Source organism: Eucyclogobius newberryi, unplaced genomic scaffold (genome assembly GCF_026437365.1).
Source record: "Eucyclogobius newberryi isolate DKJ021-1_F unplaced genomic scaffold, fEucNew1.0.hap1 SCAF_4, whole genome shotgun sequence".
Classification (NCBI taxonomy): domain Eukaryota; kingdom Metazoa; phylum Chordata; class Actinopteri; order Gobiiformes; family Gobiidae; genus Eucyclogobius; species Eucyclogobius newberryi.
In genome coordinates, this window is record NW_027316056.1 from 20,283,094 (window position 1) to 20,305,690 (window position 22,597).

General features: G+C 40.1%; 2 protein-coding genes across 5 annotated transcripts in view; both read left to right on the forward strand.

Annotated features, from left to right (window-relative positions):
* The window catches only part of crebbpa (CREB binding protein a), a 347,948-nt gene that overhangs the window by 223,874 nt on the left and 101,477 nt on the right, over positions 1 to 22,597 (forward strand). The window lies entirely within an intron of this gene.
* The window catches only part of add3a (adducin 3 (gamma) a), a 62,217-nt gene that overhangs the window by 17,939 nt on the left and 21,681 nt on the right, over positions 1 to 22,597 (forward strand). For 2 of the 4 annotated variants that reach the window (XM_072462377.1, XM_072462379.1), the window contains exons 1-2: positions 6,233 to 6,540; positions 12,414 to 12,651. In XM_072462377.1, the coding sequence (XP_072318478.1) occupies positions 12,460 to 12,651 (192 nt within the window). In that variant the 5' untranslated portion in view covers positions 6,233 to 6,540; positions 12,414 to 12,459. Of the gene's footprint in view, positions 1 to 6,231; positions 6,541 to 12,413; positions 12,652 to 22,597 lie in introns of those variants that run through there. The other 2 variants (XM_072462380.1, XM_072462378.1) reach the window with 2 other exon arrangements.

Consider the following 22,597-nt stretch of genomic DNA (forward strand, 5'->3'; position numbering starts at 1 on the left):
ACTTGGACATTGGATGTGTCTGCTTCACTGGGTTGCATAATTGGTCTGTCCCACTGGACCCGCCTACTCATTTGGCCTACGCCCCCTTTTTTGTCCCCATAACTGAGCCACACTTTGGCCATGAGGTCCCTAGAACTATACAAGATGGACTATTTATGCTTTTATTGGGCATGCTTTAGTGTTATGTTAGCTTTAGCAGTGGTGGAAGAAGTACTTAAATGTGTTACGTAACCAAAAGTACAGATACAGGATCAAAAACTGTACTATTTTAAGTTAAATCAATTGAAAAATGTACTTCTATTGTTGTAGCAAAAGCTTCAGTTGTACTCATCTGGACACTGTTTTAGAAATACTTGTATTGTTGTTTAAAATGTACTTTTAGAGTAAAAAGTAAAAGTATATTGCACAGATAATTAAAGGGTAAAATGTGGTGAGTTTGGAAGAATTGTGCTGAATTTTTAGTCAATCAGTTGCTCTATGTTTATAGATATTTTATTTGTATATTTTTGTTTGCTCGAAGCCGGAGACTTGAACTCAAAACCAAAAGTATCCACTTTAACAATCATTTGTTGACTTAGTACTAATGCTATTATTTTTGTACTTTCCACCACTGAACTTTAGACAGTAGCTTGCAGTTACTTATTTCACGGCTACTTTTCAGACAGAGGACTATAACATTCTGCATTTGTAGCTATTACTACTTGGTCTGGGCGAAATGGTACAATGTGGGAGGAAACGTTCAACTGATACCACGTTTTTATACCCTGTTTGTTCTGAGACAGTGCAATAGGAATTACAGGTCATCCGAATGAATGTTTTGCACAAAGAAGTGGTCGTCCTGCTATATTTCACTTTGACTTCTCGGTCAAACACTTGTTGCTCCTCAGCTGTTAATCTCAGCCAAAATGCATGGCACGGATCAACGGCAGAGGTGTATTTATTACTGAATGTCTCAACAGGGACGTCGTCTGCTCACTCTGAAAGATCTATTAGAGGATAATATTGATTTAACACGTGGTTTCAGACATTCACCAGAGCTGTGTGTTGTTTTCATGCTGAACGGATGTTAAGAGCATCATATCAATAAATATGGGGAACATACTGGTAGTTACATTCAGTTACAGCTGTTATGTCATTTCAAGTTTAATTTGAAACGCTAATTTTAATTTTCCTCTGTGTCTGTGTCGAGCGGAAGAGAAAAAAAAACAGCTTGTATTGTTTCTTTAAGGAGGCGTTTATATCACAACTGTCTTTTTCTTTTACAGGGATTGTGACTGGCTCAAAATGTAGGCATTTCTTATGATCTCTGTCTGTCTGTTATAATTTGAAATGTGAATGGTCAATAATCTGTGTTTTTTTATAATTTGTTTTTTATTATTGGTTTATTTGAACTGGAACAGTGCAAATTAATGATCATTTCTGTCAAAGTGCCAGTATCAGTCCTGTTCAAAATGTTGTGTTAGCCTGATGTGACCTACAGTATGTTTGGTCAGGGCAAGGTTCAGGTTCAGGACGAGGTCTAGTTCTAGATCTGTTGCCATGAGCTGCTGTAGTTCAAGTCTGGTGTGAGTGACACTGTGACAGAGCAATATTGTTTTATTTCATATCTTCTTCAGTAAAACGATATTTCTGTTAAATAGTACCATTGCAAGTCGCTTATGCATATTGGATATAAATAATAAAAATGGTGCAGTGCTGTAATCTGGCCCCATGGGAAATATAATGAATTGCCCAGCCCTAGACCAAATATTTAATTAGGATTGTAAGGATTTATATGCACAAGAGCAGAAAGGAGTGCGTTAGCTGGTTTTGGGAGTTACTGGAAAGTTAAGTCTGACTTTTACATGTTTTCTAGTACTCTTCTTTATACATAGTGGTTCTTTGCTAACAATGTAGAAAGCTTTTGCCAGTCCATACCACACCCCCAAGAATGTCTTTAGTCGACTACACACACAGATAGGAAATATAATGCTTGTCAACACTTACTTGCTCACTTTAGGAGTCAGGTGTACTATTTACACTTCGTTTCTGTCACACCAATAATAATAATCTGTCCAGTACTTGTACATTTTGTTCAGGATTGGACTTGCTCGGGATAAGTCTTCAAACTGAACACTGAATATACAGGGCCATTATTTGCGGAAGTGTTGGATTTGCTGTCTTTTGTCCCGCTTTTGTCCGTGACTTGGGCGCGTGCTCTCGCATCCGGGGAGTGGGCAGGTGCACTGTACGTCTCTGTGTTATCTGATCTGAGGGTAAACAGAAGCTCCAGCAGATCATGTCGAGAATACAGGAACTTATGAGGCAAGATGAAAACTTTCCACGCACGCATGTACATTAAGCCGTCTTGTCTGGAGACGCGGCTCTTAAATGAAGTGACCTAAATGTGCTTTTAATTGAACAGAGGCTTGTCTCAGTTAATAAGGTCAAATGCCTCAGAAGTCAGATAAAACAAGGCAGCCTTTATTAGCTACCAGAAGTGATTTGCATTCCCAAAGCCCATTACGGCCCGAGATGATGATTTTGTATTAATTAAAGGGGCAATTGCACTGGACAGAAAAGCAGACAACGTTACATTAAACACGCAGGGTCGAGGCGGTGAGTTTATCATACGGTTTTGTGTTCATCAGGATAAATGAGCCGTCAGAGAGGAATTCAAGGCCTCAAAGGGACAAACACATTTTATATTGTGCCTCTTTATGCGGCACCTGCCTCTATGGTCACTGTCAAGGGCCCGCTCTGTCTTTCTCCTCTTTGCTAAGCGACCAGCCGCACAGACACACACTGTATTGTTTCTATGTAGCGCTCCAGGAAGTGAATTTGAAGCGTTAAACATTAGCCGCTCTAAACGACTCTTTAGCCCTCAAACACGGATTAGTGCCTACTTAGGATCACCGTCAGGCGAGTGTAAAACTAGACAGGTCCATGAGTGCAGGGCAACATGGGTGACACATGTTTTATGTTCCACAGTGTCACAACATGCATTATAGTCGATTGGGCTTATAACTTACAGTCACAAATCTATTAGAGTGAGATTAATACAGTAACAGAAACATGTCACTGATATTATCATCAGCATTTGTAGACCAGATGTACATTTCTGTTTAGGTTGAAGCAAATCTTGATTTCATACACTACCTTTCATTTAATAACGTTGTGATTAGTCTGAAACATAAATGGAATATAAAAGTAGCACCAAATACTTTGCTGTGACACTTATTTTGAAATCTCAATTGCCAATATGCATTTTTGCCTAATTTTCATATGTTCTAGATTTGTGTTTGCGAATGTCTGAAAAATGTGTCAATCCAGTGTTTTGTTCCATTTTATTGAATTCAAACACGTCTTGCGCTTGTTAATTATTACATCATCCTCTGTTCTTTGTGAAATCAGGCCATGTCTCTGCAGAGGAGGTTCTTTTTGTGTTTGTAAAGATGAACGTTTTTTTTGTTGAGCCTTAGCGTCGCATCTGTGTTAAAGACAGAACAGTCCTTGTCCCAAATCACCTTAGCTTGCCGAGAAATACTGTTGTATATACAGTGACAGACTATTAACAAGAGTTATTTTAGACGTTGCTGAGCGTCAGTGCTCTTGCCTCAGGGGTACCATTTCACCTTCCTGCTCTTCGAGGCAAACGTCATTACAAGTCAATGTAGTCAAAACAGAGCAAATGCTTTTCTCATGTCAGGAGGTTCCCCCACAACCATCAGCAGCAGGGTTTTATTTTCTCAAGCTGCACCACATCTGACGTCTGCCCTCTTCTGGGACTATCTGGACGTCCATTTTTCAGTTCTTGGGGGTCTCTATGGTCTTAATAATTAGCTCATGTGTTGTGCATTCCTGAACAGCTCGCGTCATAGCGGCTCTTCGGTGGAAACTTTGATACTGGAGTTTTAGTGGCACAAAGTGATACAGATAGAACACTATTTACACTGTGTGTTTTTCAGTACGGCTTATGGAAGAAAAAAGGCTTGTAAATGTTTGTTCTTGGCGAGGCCGTGGTGGTGGACCGGACCTCTGTAATGATACGGTTGGACAACGGTAACGTGCAGACAATTGCCAGGGTTTTCCACAGCCTTGTCTGTAATGTGTCACGCATCGAGGCAACGGCGTGCAACAACAGTCATTTACACCTCACACACTCGGGATCAGCTGTCATTAGGACTCTACACTGTACTTTACTGACCACAAAGCTTCACGCTGGCATTGTTTCCAGGTTCTTAGTCTTGATAGTTGTGTGAAATGTGCACACAAAAAGAATGCAACTGTAAAAATAGATACTCTTTTGAGCAAGAATTGATACTAGAGAAAACATAAACATGAAACACACAATTGGACTTTTCATCAGTCATTTTTGAAGGGAAGCGACCATAATGAAAGTAGAATTGTTTAGTGTTTAAAATGTCATTATTTTTAAACATCATTGTCGTTTCTAAATTGGTATCAAGCCTTTTATTTGGTATTGAAGTTTACATTCCACACTTTAACATACATTAGACTCAGCTTTTCTTTTCGGCGACAATGATAATAAATGTTATGTCTTTTTTCACGACCAACATTTCCCAGTATATTTTATTGTCTACTGTAAATTAAAGATTGTAGCTTGTCATGGAGCGAACACTGTAAATGTCACACATACTAATACAGACGCATTACATTTCAGTGCAGTCAGATATTGCAGTCACAATTGGGTTTGCATTGTGTGGCAGCTGCATGTTTTTGTATGCTGTTTGACAGAAGTGTGTAGTTGCTGTTACTTTGTTACATTGATATTGTGCAGAAGTCAGGCCTGTGCTGATTTCCTGAGTCAGACCTGGCATCCTCTGTCCAGGGGATTGCACAGAAAACGCTGAGTGATGCAGCGACTGAGTAGAGGGAGCAGTCGCATTACTGAGCCACTGCTGTGCTCGCGGCACTGCAGGTCAGGTTTATTGACCACAGATTTGTAGTGTTTGTGGTTCATAATCTTGACCATAATAACATTTCATAGACCAGAAGCAGTTCAGGTACTCGGAGTGTAAGAATTGTTGTCCCGTGTCCTCCACACTATTCTGTTCTGAAGATCCACCAAAACAAATTGACCATATCCCCTTTGGAAATGTTTTAATTTGAAACAAACAGTTTTTCCAATTCTGCATATAATTTGAAATTTTGTTTGTGATAATATGTCATCAATCACAACAGTAGCCTCTAACATTATAGTAGATATATAGCAGTAATCTTATTTAGTGTTGGTGTTTGTTATGCAATATTCCTGGTTATTACATTGCATTTGCTAGTATGCGATGAAATATCCAATGAGGGATTCCACTGACTAACATTGTGTATTGTGTATCAGTCTGTATTTGAACTGACACAACAAGGCAGTGTTAGTTTCCGTTATAACTCCTCCTGTAGCTAGTTTCTCAAACCATTTTATTTAGATTGAAGAGTTTTGGATGGAAGTCAAAATGTTTTATTTTCTAAAAACAGTGTGACTCGCCTGGATAAATGAGGACTACAGCAACATGACCTAGAATAGGCTGCAAAAACAAACCTGTAAAAAGGGAGTTAGTAAAGAGTTGCTGTTCTGTTTACTGAGTCAGGCTTTTACAGTTTCACTTTTAGTATGCTCTTGTCATTCAAAATCATTTATATGTCTATGTTAGCTGCCAAAAGCCGTTGGGGATCATTATGCAACACTTGATGACACCATTCAGTTTCAGGGATATACTTTTACAAGACCAGACTTTTACAACCTTACAGTTAATGTTATCTTTATTGTATTTAAGAGGTTTAGATAAACAAAAGTGCCTCTTTTGAACATTGCACTTTCTTCTGTTGGCATTGTTTGTTCTATTGCTGATAATCGTGAATGTCCCACTAAAAATACTTTACGCCCAACTGGTTCTTCTGATTTTAGGCTCGCTCTCTAATGGGCTGGTGTGGGGTGGACCTTTTGGTTTGGGCCATTTTGAATGAAAGACCTAAAGAGAGGGGTGAGGAATGTGAGAGAGAAAAGTGAATGGATCAAAGAAGAAAAAACACTTCTATAGACAGAGAAAAAGAGAGGGAGCTAGAAAGAGAGAGAGATGTGGAAGGGGAGGAGCTTTCCCAGTGGCTCTGCTCTCCGATTGGTCTGCACACACATTGGTGTATGCGTGCGTGCGTGTGTGTGTATCTCTGTAGCCAGTGGGCGGGGGATTAAGCAGCGTCACGTGGTTCCTTTAGCTTCTTTTCCACACCAGCACACACAGATAGGCTGTTGCCCCTAACACACTCACAGCTGTTGACGCTTCTCTGTCTGTGCAACGCCACAGAGCTCACTTGAATCTGGGGATCACATTCTGCTGGTCCCACCTCTGCCATACAAGGAGCTTACATGTAACGCACCTGGACGGACTAGTTTTGTGACTTTCCCTTCTCCCTCGATCCCTCGTTTCTCTCTGCTCTGGAATCCGAGCACCAACAGAACTGGACAGCGACATGTGTTTTGCTATGGACGCCTGCTACCACTGTCTGTTTTCTCCCATTCACTGAGGAGGAAGTAATCTGAATAAGGTTAGTGGTTTCACGGCGTGATTGCACTGTCCGAGAGGGATTCTTGATTGTGCACACAGTCCTCCGGCCAGGGCACGACACTAAAGATTACTGTGCCGAAAAGTGATTTGTAATTTTAGGGGGGAATTCCAAGGTATTAGGCGCGCTTGCCCTGCTGCACACACACACGCACACGCACACGCACACACACACACACACACACACACACACACACACACACACACACACACAGACACACTGACAGACAGGGGCACTGATGGACACACTTGGCAGGAACAGGGCAGCGAATGTGGGCTTTAGGAGAAGATTAGCCCAGGTTATCTTGAATGTAGAAAGAGGAGCAGCATGTGAACGGAAAGGGCTGTGCGGTTGCAAGAGCATTTGGTGTGGGTTTTAACATAGAAGGACAATTTGGTGGTTGAAACAGGGTCTAATTGGAGCAATGGTAACAACATGTTTGACATTAATGTACACATTGCAAAAGTATCAGCCATGCTTGCTCGTTTTGCCTCAGGTCAACAATAAGTTAATGAGTTAATTATTTGATGTGGATCACTTTTACCAGAAGTGTTTTAAAATATTTATCCCTGCACTTCATGTTGTTCTGAGTAGGTTCTCAAAATGATCAAAAATTAGATACAAATTGGTACTAATATTAGCATCAAGTATTTATACTGAAAAAACAACAACATAGCACTTAAACAAGACAAAATTGGACAAATTTTGTGAAAGACAACATGGTAACATTCATCAATAACAGTCTATCTAAAAACGAGTGTGTTGTATTAATATCGTGGTATTGAAATTGATGTCAATAATCAAAATCGATTATTGAAATTTGTATCGAAATCGAGTTTGAAATTTTAATGTTGTTAATTTTATTGAATAGAATCTGTGATTCTAATCTTGATTTTGTTTTCCTACATTATGGGCGTGCAAGTAATTTAATTTAAACTTGTGATTTAATTTAAAAATGTTATCAAAAATACACTACAAAATACAGAATGACATGTGCTCGTTTTCCCTCGCAAAAACTGGAGAAAAGCCACTCCTCTAATCTACAGTGGCCTGGAAAACAGTCATCACAAAATATTATACATTCACGGTGTAGAAGTAATTGTTCGAAATAATCACGATTTCAATTATAAGACAAATAATCATAATTCAAACTTCTGCCATAATCGAGCAGCCGTATCCTACATTGATATAAACCCTCTCTAATAAACGCTTGTTATCAGACTCCTGAACAGCGCTGCACACACAGTAGATCAACACATTGTGACCCTACCGTGATCCATCCCCGTTCAGCCTGTTGTGACTGCCTTTTACTAAAGTAGATCAACTTAGCCTATGTCCAGATTCTTTCCTGGCATTGTTGTCATTGTAGTGGTAACACAACCCCGAAGACTGTCTATTTTTAGGGGTGGGATACAAGCAGCCACACTTTAACGCTGCCCCCGGGCCACGATAAACGTATTTGCATGTGTGAGTGGATGGCTGCCCATGAGGTGGTCAGTGAAGGCTTGTCCCGGCTTGTCGCTTCCATTTTGTTGTGTGATCTATGTCCGGTGACGGGAAGATATGACTTGAAATATAATCATCCTTGAGACAAGGCGAGATGAAGCGTGATATGAGGCAAGGCCAGGCAGGAAGATGAGCCGCAGATCTGGGGGGGACTTAAGTAAGAACTGCTTGCTCTTATGGTGTTGGAGTTTGTGTTGTCAGCGCTGCAGGCTGTATCCAAGTGTTAAAGGGGCAGTGGGGCTTTTTGTTTTTGACAATTTACAACTCTGCAAGCTGTAAAGCTGGTGAAATATAAGTACAAAATATTCCATCTTGAATTCAAGTTTTAGGGACAGTTGCTGCCAATCTCTGACAATAATAACAATACAAGACGTTTGTTTCACCTTAAAAATGTATATAAAAACCCCAGATTACTACGACAATATTACAACAGTTGGTTCTCACATCTATTATAACCTTTTCTGGACGAACATCAACTTGTAAGGGTCAACTTAACTAATAGCTTTTAAATGGGTGTTTGTAGATGGTGAAAGTTTTAATAGACTTCCCGTGGATGGAAACAGCATGTGTTTCGGGGGCAGTGACAGGAAAAGAACCCAAGGGCCAGTTGCTCGCCAAAGGTCACGGGGTCAAAGGCGGTCCTGTTGGCCTCGGGCTGCTGTCAGAGTCTAGCACCACTCGCCCCGCTGGTCTCACCATCAGGGCTTACATCAATCACTCTGCGACTCCCGTTTATGGACACCATCGCTTTTTAGACAATATCGTGAATCTGTTTGAAGATACACAAGAAACATTTGGATATCAAGTGCTAAAATATGCTCCAAAAAGTTACAAAAACATTCAGATAAATGTGTAAAATGTGATATTTCTGAACATTTGCGATTCGTTCATTCATTTTCCAATTGTCTGACAATCAAATCTCATCTGTTTTACATGTTTTAACACATTTCTTGGATTGAAATGGTGTTGTCTGACTATCATTATCGGGGCATTAATTTGTGTCAATATCGCCCGCCGCTTCGCCCATCTCAATCTAAAACCAAACTAAATTAATGGATCAATCCTAACAGCAACAAAAACAGCAGAAAAAATGTGTTTAGGGCTTCATAATGTCATAAAGCTCAGTGAAAATCAGTCTAAACCATGACACAAAGTTAAAAGCAGCAGTAAACTAGGCCTAAGCCAAGGATAAGCAAGAACCAATAAGAACTAAACCAGGACTGCATTGCTGAGATAAAATCAAGCCTCAGTTTGAACTTTTGATCGCGAGGAAGGAAAGTTATTATCTACCACTTGACAAAGCAATTTTATAACAGCACAATAATGCATTTTATAATAACACAATAATGCAATTTATAATAATACAATAATGCAATTTATAATAACACAATAATGCAATTTAATTTTCATGCCGCATTTGTCATTTGTTAGCGAAACTACGCCCAGAAACCAGTACTTTCCACTCTGGACCGCAGTGAGGAGGACAATGATCCCTTTACAAAGCCCCAGTTTGGGCCGGTCTGGAGAGGCCACGCGCCCGGACAGAGCTGGTGCAATACAACAATGGTCCGACACCCGAATAACACACGTGACATCAGGTTTTAGCCATGAGCGGACTTAAAACGGACAGAAACAGATCCACCGATGATCTTATCCATTTGGTGGCCTTCACTTTTACACGTTTCGGCCGTATATTCATTGCGGTGCCGAAGAGCGCGGGATGAATTCCAAATTGCGTAACCCTACTCTGTCCAGCTGTTTTCAATTAAAGAGGATTTGGCTAAGATCTGATCCATTTTCTGTGCGCGAGCCGTGTTGTTTGGAAAGGAGTGTTTGAGCGATCCCGTGGACGTGCGTGTCTGCTGATAAGGCCATGGAAAGTACCAGATTCGGGTTTCGTTCTCCTGAAGCAATAACGCGCCCCCACCAGAGTGACCGCCCGAACTGCTGGACAACGAGAAGTTATTGTGCATTTCAACAGCCTAAGGAAAAGGATTGATACCGAATTTCACAGCACAATGATAACACTTTAAAACAAACATCAGAATGTATTTTTCAACGCAATATAATATGAATAAATCATAAAAATAGAAATATAATATAAGACTTGTATTAGTTCTATATATTAAGATTTTGTATCTTAATATATCAATTATGTTGCCATACTAAAAGCTCAATTTTCATACTAATAATCAGCTCAATATCAATTTGATGTCACATTTATAAAAATAGTTTTAACTAAATCGTAATACTTTCTTTAGGTTTCCATGTGGTTTCATATGAGATCTGATAAAGCTGAAGGTCATTTTAAAACTGTTCAGGAAGGATCACATTTTAGTATCTGACTGTCAATACATTTGACCCTATCGATACTTCAATAAGTATCTGGGTACCAATTTGTCATTGTCTTTATTATGATTTGGGTCATCAAACATTTTATTAAGGGGCTTGTGTGGGCACTGTTTTTACCCTTGTCAGACAGATCCAGTACATTTACTTACATCTGCACTTTCCGATGGATTCCAGTTTAAAAGTGTTCCTGGTCCGTCTTTCTTGAACCTGTCAGACCAACATGTGCCTTCCCTGATAATCTCACCCATCTTTCGCGTGCCCTCTGACCCCCTCACCAGCGTGTGTCGGGCAGAATCACATTTCCTTGGCCTCCTCCTGCGTTTCCCACCATAAAGAGTTAAGTGTGGAGGGGGAGTCATATTCTGGCAGCGGGACAATCGTTTGGTTTGGCCTCACGTCAGATGAACACTGAGCTTTTACTGATGGAAAGCAGGAGGAGCCCGCTCGCCCGTAGGCTTCCTTGTCCACTCGCTAAAGCCAAGACGCCATCTGGAGCCGCCATAAACCCCGTCCCTCCTTAATGTGAGCCCAGCTTATCCTCAGAGACTACACAAGACATAGACAGTGCTGCAATGCATTCTGGATAATGGAGTGTGTCTAAATTTTTTTGTCTCGCTGTATCCGTTTTCTCATCCATCTATCAGGGCTGGGCGATATTACACAGAAATACACAATAGCATGGTTTTTTGCTCATCAAAATGTATTAATAGAGTTTATTTTACTTAAAACTAATTAAAATGTCTTTCAAAATTAATTTCCCGAACCAGAACAACACATACTTGTAATCATTGTGATGAAACACAACAAATAGAGAACTATCTGTTCCCTGGAGTTAGGATTCTATTCATTGCACTGCCCTAATTCTTATTGAATAGAAGGTGTGTTGCAGGTGTAACATCGTTCTTTTACGGTGGATATAGCAACTTATTAAGTCTCAGAGTGTTACACAAAGCTGTATGTGCAGAATGTTCTGAATTTGTCTATTGCCTCTGTCTGCTGTGAATGTAAATGTTGCTTATGTGTTCTAATGGCTGTGCATGTAAATAGTTCTGAATATAAGGTTTGAATCTGTCTTATTTAGGCTGACAATGTAACATTTGTCCAGGGAATACACATACAATTAGCCTTGTTGCAAAACCTGGTGCATTTACAGAAATGTAGAAATGAAATGTACACCGTCCCTCCCAAATAAATAAATAAATAAATACCAGGGATGGACAAATTGAGTGGGTCTAAAAAGAGCATATAGTTACAGTATCTCTGCCCCCCATTGCGGGACAGTTGCTTATTTTGTTTCTGAAATGTTTTGAAAATGAAAGGCCTAAACCTTAATTCTAAGGTAACAGCTTTAATTTTCTCTCACAAAAGTAAGCCTTGAAGTAACCCACTAATGATAACCCTAGTATTTAACATAATGGAAGTATGGAGCACTTAAAAACAAACAAATCTGTGGTCCTTTTAAAAACCTGTGGCTCTGCACTGTGGTTTAGTCTCTGTTGTCTGTGTGTATGGAACAAATGCATCTGCGTCACTGTCGAGATGAAACTGCCATCTAACTGTCCATTTCCTGTTGGACAAACATTGTGATCATCTGCCAATAATGAACTATCCATTATCCCATTAATCTTGTTTACTCAGCAATTTCCCCTTTCTGTTGCCCATTGATGAGCAATTATATAATTTATTTCCATGATGGTGTTTTTGTTTTATTTTTCATATCATGCAGCTAAATTGGCTGTAATTTGTTTGTGTTTTTCTTAAATGATGGTCCACTCAGCCAATCATATCTATTTTATTACTATTTCTATTCTGTTCACCAGTGTCAGTGGTAATAACAAACATACCCACACTTTATGTACACAATGGAGCTTTAAATGAAATGTGACCAAATCCAAGAAAAATGTGTCTTGGCCTTGAGGAAGTACAAATGAGTCTATGATGTCTTGCTCATAGTTTACAGCAGCTGACTGTGTCTCTGGTCCATTGTGTGTCTGCAGGTGATCGACAAAAGGCAGCACCAGAGAGTGTCAGGCTGAAGCCAGTATGAGCAACAACAGTCACCAGGAGGTGGTCACGACCCCTCCTCCCGCCTCAGGCACCAAGGAGCGCTACTTTGACCGCATTGATGTCAACGACCCCGAGTACATCAGAGCCAGGAACATGTCCCCAGACCTACGGCAAGACTTCAACATCCTGGAGCAGAAGAAACGTGTGACCCAGATACTGCAGAGCCCCGTGAGTGACAGTGTGTGTGGGTGAAGTGGGACTTTAGGACCAACAAGGGAACGAGTCAGATCAGGCTCAGCTCGTCTACAAGGCCTAAATAATGCTGCAGGTCAATATTTGGCTCAAACTATTTAGAAAATCTATCTTCTCTTGTCCTCTTGACTCCTCTCCCCTCTTCCCCCCTTCTCTCTTCTCTTCTCTTCTCTTCTCTCTTCTTATCTCCTCCTCCCACCTCTTCTCCTCATCTTGGCTCCTCTCATCTTCTCTTCTCTCATCTTCTCTCCTCTTATCTCCTCCTCTCTCCCTCCCTCCTCTTCTCTCCCCCTCTTGGCTCCTCCCTCCTCTTCTCTCCCCCTCTTGGCTCCTCTCTCCTCTTCTCTCCCCCTCTCTCACCCTCTCCTCCTCTCTTCTCCCTCTCTCCTCCTTTCCTCTTCTCTCCTCTTGACTCCTCTCACCCTCTCTCTCCCTCTCCTCTTGGCTCTCCTCCTCTCCCCCCCTCCTCTCTCCTCCTCTCCTCCTCTTGACTCCTCTCACCCTCTGTCCTCCTCCTCTCCTCTTCCACCCCTCCTCTCCTCCTCTTCTTCTCCTCTCCTCTCCCCTCCTCTCCTCCTCCTCTCCTCTCTCCTCCTCTCCCCTCCTCTCCTCCTCTCCTCCTCTCTCCTCTCCCCTCCTCTCTCCTCTCCCCTCCTCTCCCCTCCTCTCCTCCTCTCCTCTCCCCTCCTCTCCTCCTCTCTCCTCTCTCCTCCTCTCCTCTCCCCTCCTCTCCTTTCCTCTCTCCTCCTCTCTCCTCCTCTCCTCTCCTATGCCCTGTATCCAGTGACCCTGCGGTAGGTCCAGGTTGTGCTGAAGCAAACACATAGTCATGTTGTGTTATCGGTCCCCTGGAGCTCTGGATTCCCCAGTTTGGCTTTGTTTGTTTTGTGGCCATTCGAGTTGTAGGACACGATCGTCCTCGTCTGCTCATGAAACACTCATGAAACGTTTTTGCTTGTGTCTTTTCTGCTGGTCCTGTGCCCTTTGAACAGTTTCAGTTTTACAACCAGGCGCCTGCCTTTCATAACAGCCGCCATCGGTCATATTTACTCTTTTATATTGACTTAAGGTTGTTCTCTAACTGAAGGGCTCTGATGTTATTTGCGTTTTAGGTTGTTAGGCCTAGACATAGTCGCCATGTGTCTTATATTGTCTGAAACCTACTACAAATAGATATAAAGTCCAAAGATCAAGTTAACGATAAGTTCAAGCAGTAAATGTCTTGAATAGCTGTCCCGCAGTAGTAGATGGAGTGGTAAAAGTGTACAGGAGCGTGTGATTGATACTGGGTGGTGCTGATAGCTTGGCCCTGGTCTTTTTTCGGCCTTTAATGTGAGCTGCATTCTGCACATGCCCTGGGTAGTTAGTGTGGCACGTTGCATTTAGTCCCAGATGTCAAAGCAGGATGTCTGATACTAGTTCACTTGATACTTTGTGTGAAAATGTCTTTGAAGAGCAGGGAAGAAACTCTAGCAAATTAGCTAAATTAAGAGAACAAGTCAAGAGGCAGAAAATATTTCACAAAAATTAATAAGTTCAAATCTGTGATTTATTTCCTTTTTCATGGCACATTTGAAGTCCATTGGCACAGTGATTTGTGAAATCGAAAAGTTTTTGCCAATATTTAGACCCACAGTGTTGTCGAAGCTGCCCCTGTCCCTGTGTATCCACATTTCACTCAAACATTGTGTTTTTTTTAAATAGACCAGTGAGTTACAATGGAAATAGGAGTGCAATTATACAAAAAATGTGGTTGTATGTTTGCGCAATCTTGTCTCACATTCCAGATAATTATTTTGATTATTTTGTTCTTCCTGGTCTTGGTTTTTATTGTTTCATGTTTTAAATTTTGGAAGGAGAAAAACAAAAAATGTACTCAACCATTCTAGCTTAGGTTGACTTTGTTTTATCAGCGCTTAGGTTTGTATGAAAACCCATTTTTTGTTGTAATTTTTCATCATCGAAATTGTCATTGTTCGTTTCACAGGCATCTGTTTTATGGCTATACTCTTAAACTCTCGCCTGTCTGACATGGACCGTTAGGCTCGTAGCATGCAGTCATTGGAGTTAATTGGTCACTGATGTCTCTTATTTACCGCTCTGACAAAGGATGTGCGCTCGTGTACGCCCATGTGTGCTCGTGTGCGCTTGTGTGTGCTTGTGTGCGCTTGTGTGTGCTTGTGTGTGCTCGTGTGTGATCGTCTGTGCTCGTGTGTGTGCTCGTGCGTGTGGTATGCATTTTTCTCCCCGCTTGATGTGGCTCTTGAGCGTTTGCCAAGCCTCGCTCCGCCGGCAGTAACAGGTGGCCCCGCGGAGGTCATAAAGGGTACATATTCCTTCCCAAATGCAGCTTAGACAACAACAACAGCCGTAACAAGCGTAACCCCGCCCCTCTCACCGTGGTTTGTTTTGGTTGCAGTGTCATGGCACTAGCCGCGGTCGAAGATTACATGTTTTGGTCGGCAGCTTGTGTTTAAAGTTGGACCAAGATAGACCGGTCTGATTTTCAGCCAGCTCACCTCTGGATCCCCGGGTATTCGGCGCATACCAAGCAGCCAATTATCAAAATGGGATAACGCGTAAATAATGAGGGATTAGGTCATTTTGAGTTATGTAATGTTTTTATTTGCAGGCAGCTTGTGTTACTTTGATCGGATTTATTAAAACCATTCAAAGACTAGCAACGGTTTCAAAACACAAATCAGAGCCACTGAAAAGGTCACTTTCTCTGTTCTAAAGATATGCTTGAATTAGAAAACCAAGTATATTGTCTATAAGCGGAAAAGTTGCAACATCTTTACAAACAGAAAAAGTAAAAAAAAAAAACTAAAACTTGCAGTGTCAAGAGTGTGTGACAATCTTTTCACAGTTTTTCATTACTTGTGGAAATAGGGGTAATTAACGCTATTGGGAAAATCTGAAACGTGGGCGACAAGTTCAGTTCTACACCCATTTCCAACGTGTTGTGTAAGCGCAGGCAAGGCCGAGGAGGTTGTGTAGTCGTGACCACAGTTTTGTCTGCCAGGAGTCAAGATAATTATCATAAACCAGAACATGATGTATTGTAGCGCTGTAAGAGGTTTCACCACATGTCCAGTTCTTGAATGTGATAAAGAAGGGAGACATTTGTTTTCCAATGACGAGGCAAGATTTACTTAAGCCATTATTATTTATGTTTGACAACCATTTATTTACTGTAAATGTCGTCCTGGTTGAGATTTTTAAAAAACTGTCTACAAAATCAACCACCTAAGTGCAGAAATTACCGTACTTTTTGGACTTTGAGTCACTACTGTCTTTGAACCCTGTGGTCATTACAATGGTGCGTCAAATTTATAGATTTTTGCCACAGGGACACACTCCAGCAGGAAGCGCAAGCGTTTGACACACTGTAGAAGAAGACGTCAGTGGAAGCACTGTCCAAGGGACACGTCGTGTTTTCTATATTTTAAGCTTCAAAACACTGTGTGTTTTATTACAATCAGACTCACATTCACGGAGATATTAGTCTAATGAGGAAGTGAATCTAGATGCGGCAGAATACAATGACACTCGTGGACATGCGATAAATGCCACATTGAAATGAGACTTTCTTGGCCTGACCTGCCTCTGGTTCAAAAGACAACTGCCGCATCACTACTGCGTATATTTATGTGTAAATATCTCATGTTACATCCTGGGCACCTATTGGGGAAATCTGAAAAGTGTTCATCAACTTCAGTTCTACACCCATTTCCCACGTGTTGGGTAAGCGCAGGCAAGGCCGAGGAGGTTGTGTAGTTGTGACCACAGTTTTGTCTGCCAGGAGTCAAGATCATTATCATAAACCAGAACATGATGTATTGTTTCACCACATGTCCAGTTCCTGACTGTGATAAAGAAGGGAGACATTTGTTTTCCAAAGACGAGGCAAGATTTACTTAAGACGACGACTCGTTCACGGGCGACAATCGTAGCTTAGAGATTGTAGACTAAATAGGAGTGGTAGGAGTGGGCATTATTTATGTTTGACAACCATTTATAAACTGTAAATATCTTCCTGGTTGTGGCTCCAAAAAAGAAGGAAAAAAACCCTGTACAAAATAAACCACAAAAGTGCAGTAATTATAATTGTCACTTTATAGCTTTGTTTGAAGATTACATAGTTTTATCGGCTTTTTCTGCAGATTTGAATAATAATTTAGATTTATTATTAACAATATACCCAATATAAAAAAAAGTTATGTTGTCAAAATAATTATAGATGTGTTCAATATAATCCCCCAGTGAGGTTCAGATTATTTGGTTATTTGATAATTGTGATAATTCAGGCCACAATATAATCATAATAACATTAAAAAAAATATTAGAAGCATTTTCAGAGTCCAATAAAAACATCTAAATGTAAATTACTTATTACTACAGGCTGTTTTTGTCACATTAACTTTACTTTGTCATTCTGAAAGTTTGAATAATAGCAATGGGAATGAAAGAAAAAGAAAGATTTCACTGTTGTTTCTCAATAATTGTGAGACAAAAACATTGATATTGATATTGTGGCATCCTGATTCCCCACTTCTACTCAGTGAAAATCTGTACCTCATTCTTTCCTTGAATTTCCTCTCAACACATTTTTAGTCTGATTAGTAGAGAGCATCATTACTTACCCAAAAACATGCATCTACAAGACATTGTGCCTGCTCTTTCACAAACTATTCAAAAGACTTCTGCAACACTGATATCTTGTTTACAAAGGCACTTGCTGTTTGAAGGCATGTTTGGTCAAGACGCCCTCCGTCATCAATCATGGCTTATTCTGCAAGCGCACTGGGTCACATGGTTTGTTTTCCTTGCCTCTCATTAACCTCAGTGTATTAAGTGTCATATGAGAAGAGCGGCGTGAATACAGGGGATAAGTGAGCTTCTTTATGGCCGTGATGTCAAGGGGAGATAAAGACTGTTCTGTGAAACTGGCCCGAAGGAGCTCCGAGCTGCAGCCTCTCGGTTTCTGTCTCATGATTCTGTCTCGAAGATCCCATTAATCCGTTGAACGTACACTGTGTTTTCTCCTCTCGCACTATCCAAGCGGGCAACTGCTAATCAGGTTTCCACGCAAGCGGTCGAGAGGTCAGAAGAAGCACAGGTTTGAATTTGGACTGAAATGAGTTTGGCTGGTGCTGTTTTTGCACTCCTGTTCTTCTCACTGATTGCAGATCTGTTCATCATCAGACATGGTTACCGCGATCGTCGAGATAAATCAATTCACCAGGTTGGGGAGGTCACGGTCGGTTAACTGATTAATTGTCACTCTCAAGGTCACAGTGTGATCATGAGAACTAAAAACAAATTACTGTTGACTATTTTGACAATTTTAGAAGCAAAGAAATAATGATAAAAAAGTGCTCCTAATGTCACAAACTTTACTTTTGCATTCAGAAAGTTTTATTTCAGAAAACTTGTTTCACACTATTGGAACTGTAATGTATTTAAAGGAAAGAATGTGAAGGATTTGTGTCAATAACCTTGAATAATCGATAATACCGTGATGTTTCTTCTCACAATATAATCGTAACTCTAAAGTTTGATATTGTGTCATATTGTGACTAAACTCTAAATTAGATACTGTTCTAAGCAGGTTTTGTGTCTACTTGTATCAGATAAAGCCTGATTATGAGGATGTTTGCAGAATGGAGATGGTAAAGAAGAGTCTCTATAGGACTAGTGTACTGTATATCTTATGTTCATTAAAATACTGCGTTGTAACGATTAATCAATCATGACTGTATAAAATATAATAATTGCAATGGTTATCTGGACCATACAGACTCTAAAACACACACAAAAATACATTTTATAACAAAGACAGTGGCATTACTAAATCAAAACGTCCAGATATTCATCAATAATACACTTTATTTGCAAATATTCTCTATCTAGAAGTCTTCAGTCACCATATTTCTATTTAATAAGCCTCAATATTCAATACAAATAATCGATTGACTAGTTGACTAATCAATAAAAGTTAACTAGTTGGGATACACATTGATCAGGCTTTATCCTTTGTAAATGAATCAAGTTTGACATATTAATACCGCGACACAACGTCCATTTGACTCCATTTGCATTTGTTTGTTGAACACAGGGCGTCCCCAGTGAGCGTATTGTCTGGTCCTTCCCGTAAAGACGTCTGCTCGTCTGTGTATTCACTTTTCACTCTTAAACCCGTGGAGGTCTCATTAGACACATTATTGGCTCAAATCGCTCCAGTGGGTCTTCTGAAAACCCCGCCGTTCCGTCCCGCAGCAGCTGCTTTTACACTTTGACGTTTTACAGCATCTTTCTTGAGCCGCGGCGCAGTTGAAAGCTCCTGCAGCGGAGAATTATCCTCAGGAGTGACATATAACACGCATCTTAAAATGAAACATACAGCAGCACATCACATGATAGGGTTTGTTGAAATATCTCAAATGTGTCAAATTAAATTGAGCAGTCTTACTTGGTCCTGCACAGAATTAAACCTATTTTGGCTTTGAGGGTGAATTTACTGTTGCTTTGGGCCACGGCAACAAGAGCCTGCCGAGAAAACCTTGAAAAGCTGAATTAGTTTTGCTGCTATTCTTGTTTCTGCGTAAGTGGGTCAGCCTCTCGGGACAATCAAAGTTATGTGAAGATGTGCCGCTTCTACATCATTATTAATACAAATACATTAGGTTTTATATCCTTGGAAGACAACTTTTATATCATTTTTCGTATAGTGTGTGTTTTAGTAGAGAATTGCGTGTGCGTTCAAGCTCTTCGCTCTTTTTCTGCCTGAAAGAGTGGTATTGTGCGCATATAACAGCGCGGTTGTCTCAAAGTAAAGCTATAATTACAGCCTATATTCTGCTTATTTGCTTTAACTATCTTTCTGACAACTGGAGCGTCTGTGCTCCCCAAACACACTGCAGTTTACTGTGAGTGTAATGCTATCCAGCCATGGGATGTGACCCAAAACACAGCATTCACTCACACAAGAGACGCGTGACATTCAATACGGAGCAGGTAGAGCCTCGGTTCTCAACATGTGGCACAGGTGCTCTAGAGCTCTGCCGCCTTTAGAAACATCGAGAGTCTATCTGCAGGTTTTATTTAGTCTCTTTTATCTTGCAAAACGTCCTGTAACGCAGTTTTTAATGGAGAAATTGCACCATCAAGGACACTTACTCCCAAATGTCTGTTATCTCGGCTTACGTCAGGAAATGGACGACACTCTCACAGTGTCTCCAGCGTTCATGTCTCCAGGCCTCGTTCTGATGGTAAATAAACTTCTTTCCTCTTATTTCAGCTCTCAGGCTCATTCAGTTTGTTTTATAACAGGTAATAAAGTGAAACATCAGGAATATAAATTGACTTACTTTGATTTAGTATTTTACAGTTGAAGGAACACAATGGAGTGCACTGATAACACATGATGTATTAAAACATTTATTAACCTTTATTTATCCTGGTATTAAGTTGAACCTTGTGTCAAATCTCACAATGCCAAACATAGCTATCGACTAGTGCATGTTTTCGCTCATATCATCCAAGCTTAATTATTTTGTATTGAAAATGACTTCAAAATCTTTTGGCTTCAAAATCAGTATTGAGTTTGTAATTTTAGTATGGTAACAACACAACTCTGAAGCTCATCGATGCAAGCTTTATCTATGATTTTTTTTATGCATTCGTTCGGCGTTTTGAGACAAATCTAGTGACAATAAACCTGCTTTTTCCATTAGGACTATTGTACCGGTCGTGGTATGAGCGGTGCCTTTCAGGCTCCGTGTCGATTCTGTTTTGAAGCCCATTAATCACTGTAACTAGTGATTCAGGGAGAGATGAGGTAACGCAGACTCAAGTTCAGGCCCGTCCCAACAGTCGCAAAATGTCTCATCGGACGTGCAACTGGCAACGCACGACAATAACTGCTGCCTTATCGGGGTCAACGCAACAAAGGAACGTTTCAGAGATTTACAAGAGAAGATTCAGACGACTTCCTGGTATTTGAATACAACAACAACCCACATACACTGCTTATTAGTACAAGAAGAACCTACATACGCAGACCACTGTGCTGTTTGGATATGTCTTAGTAACACTGTAGTTATAGGAGCTTTAAAATCCTACCAAATGAATCCCACATCACGTTACATGGCCTTTTGTGGTCGTTGGTCAGTCAAAAGTGTCGACCCAGTGAGTTTTAGGACATAATCATGATCATCATATTCAGCAAACGAATGCAGCTTTGAATATTGTTGAGTTTGTGTCAGTTTTGTTAGCAGAATGCCATTAATCCCACTTCATATGTAGAAAATAATATAAGAGAACCTTTATTTATCCCACAGCGTTGCAGCTCTAGGTCACGGTATAAGAGTTGAATGTTTACGGTGTAACGATTATTGACACTGTGAACTCTAATGGTTTGGTCTAATGTTTTAAAAAGCACTCTACATTTAGGTGTAACTTTTTAATACAGATTCAATTAAAACAACTTGCTTTTATATTAGTTATTATTTTTTAGTTCTTATGATTATATTGTAACTTGAATAATCTTGACATGGATTTAGAATATATTAGATAAATACAAAGTGCATTCAAACTTGATATTTTATTGCATTTTATGAATAATTAAATTGCTTTTACTTTGAATAAAATGAAGATACCAATTAGTGATGAAATAAAAAGTAAAGAAAAAAAGAAATGTGCTTTAACTTGTTTGCGTGCATTAAACTTGAAAAGACTGTCTGTTGTTTGCCAATTCTTCTGCATCCATTTAAAAGATTAGCTTCTTGTGGTTTTTTTTGTGAGCAGCCTTTGATAACATCATTTATGAGATCGGATCACATTTCCTCGTCCAGTAAATCACAAATCTGGTGAGGCTGTAATCTGGTTTCTGGATTAACATGAGCTTTGTTTCTACAACAAAAACTGCTTTAAAACCCTAATAATTTACCTGATCTGAAGCCGCACACGACAACAGTCAAACCTGACCTTGAGCAAATGTTTAGCTTCTTTTGTGGCTGCAGATGTGGAGGTTTTGTGAAATTGTGAATGTTGAAATCATCCACTGGAGGCGGCTGGATTAATGTGTCATAATCTTCTTTACACACATGTGGAGCAGATGGCAAAGGGGTTTTTGTTTATTAAATGTAAAAGGTCACTTGAATTTTGGGTACGACTATATTAGATTTGTGTCTCTGCTTAAATTCACATTGTTTTTAATCCTTTTCATGCCTAATGTCTGATGTGTCTGTCTTAAATTGTGACTAAAGGAACAGTTATCCAGAGAATTATGGTTACTTTAACCACAGATTGCCAGGGCAGACTGTTTGATTTGGCTACACTTTTCTGTTTAGTCTAAACAACATATTTGAATCCTGGACTAAACAAGGTCGAGCTTTTGAAATCACAAACGCCACATCATTGCGCTATTTTACCACAATACGGATTAATTTAAGATGTCGGCGTGAGAACAAACATCCGGAGTGCAAGTGATACTAAAATCCTTCATTTGCTTTCATGCACATCATCTAATAGAGTCTAACATGTGACCAGCTTTATGAAAAGTCATGTTATTGTGACATAAACATACTGATCACTTATTATTATTTTTCATAATTGTTCCTCACAGTTATAATGGTTTATGTCCTATGGTTATAGTGGTACCATAACCACAATATAATCAAATAATCTTGACATCCTAACCACCGTTAAGATAAAGCTGTTTCCTCCAAAGAAAGAACTGCTCCAAAACATAAACTGATTGAATTCAGATGCTGTTTTTCAAGTAATTTGCTTCAGACTCAGGTTTGATCAAAAATAATTAAGTTGACTGAGTTCAGATGCACAGTGTAACTTCTCTGGGGAGTCTGCCACCTGCTTGTCTCCATGGAGATGTTATTGCTTTGCTAAGGATATTTCC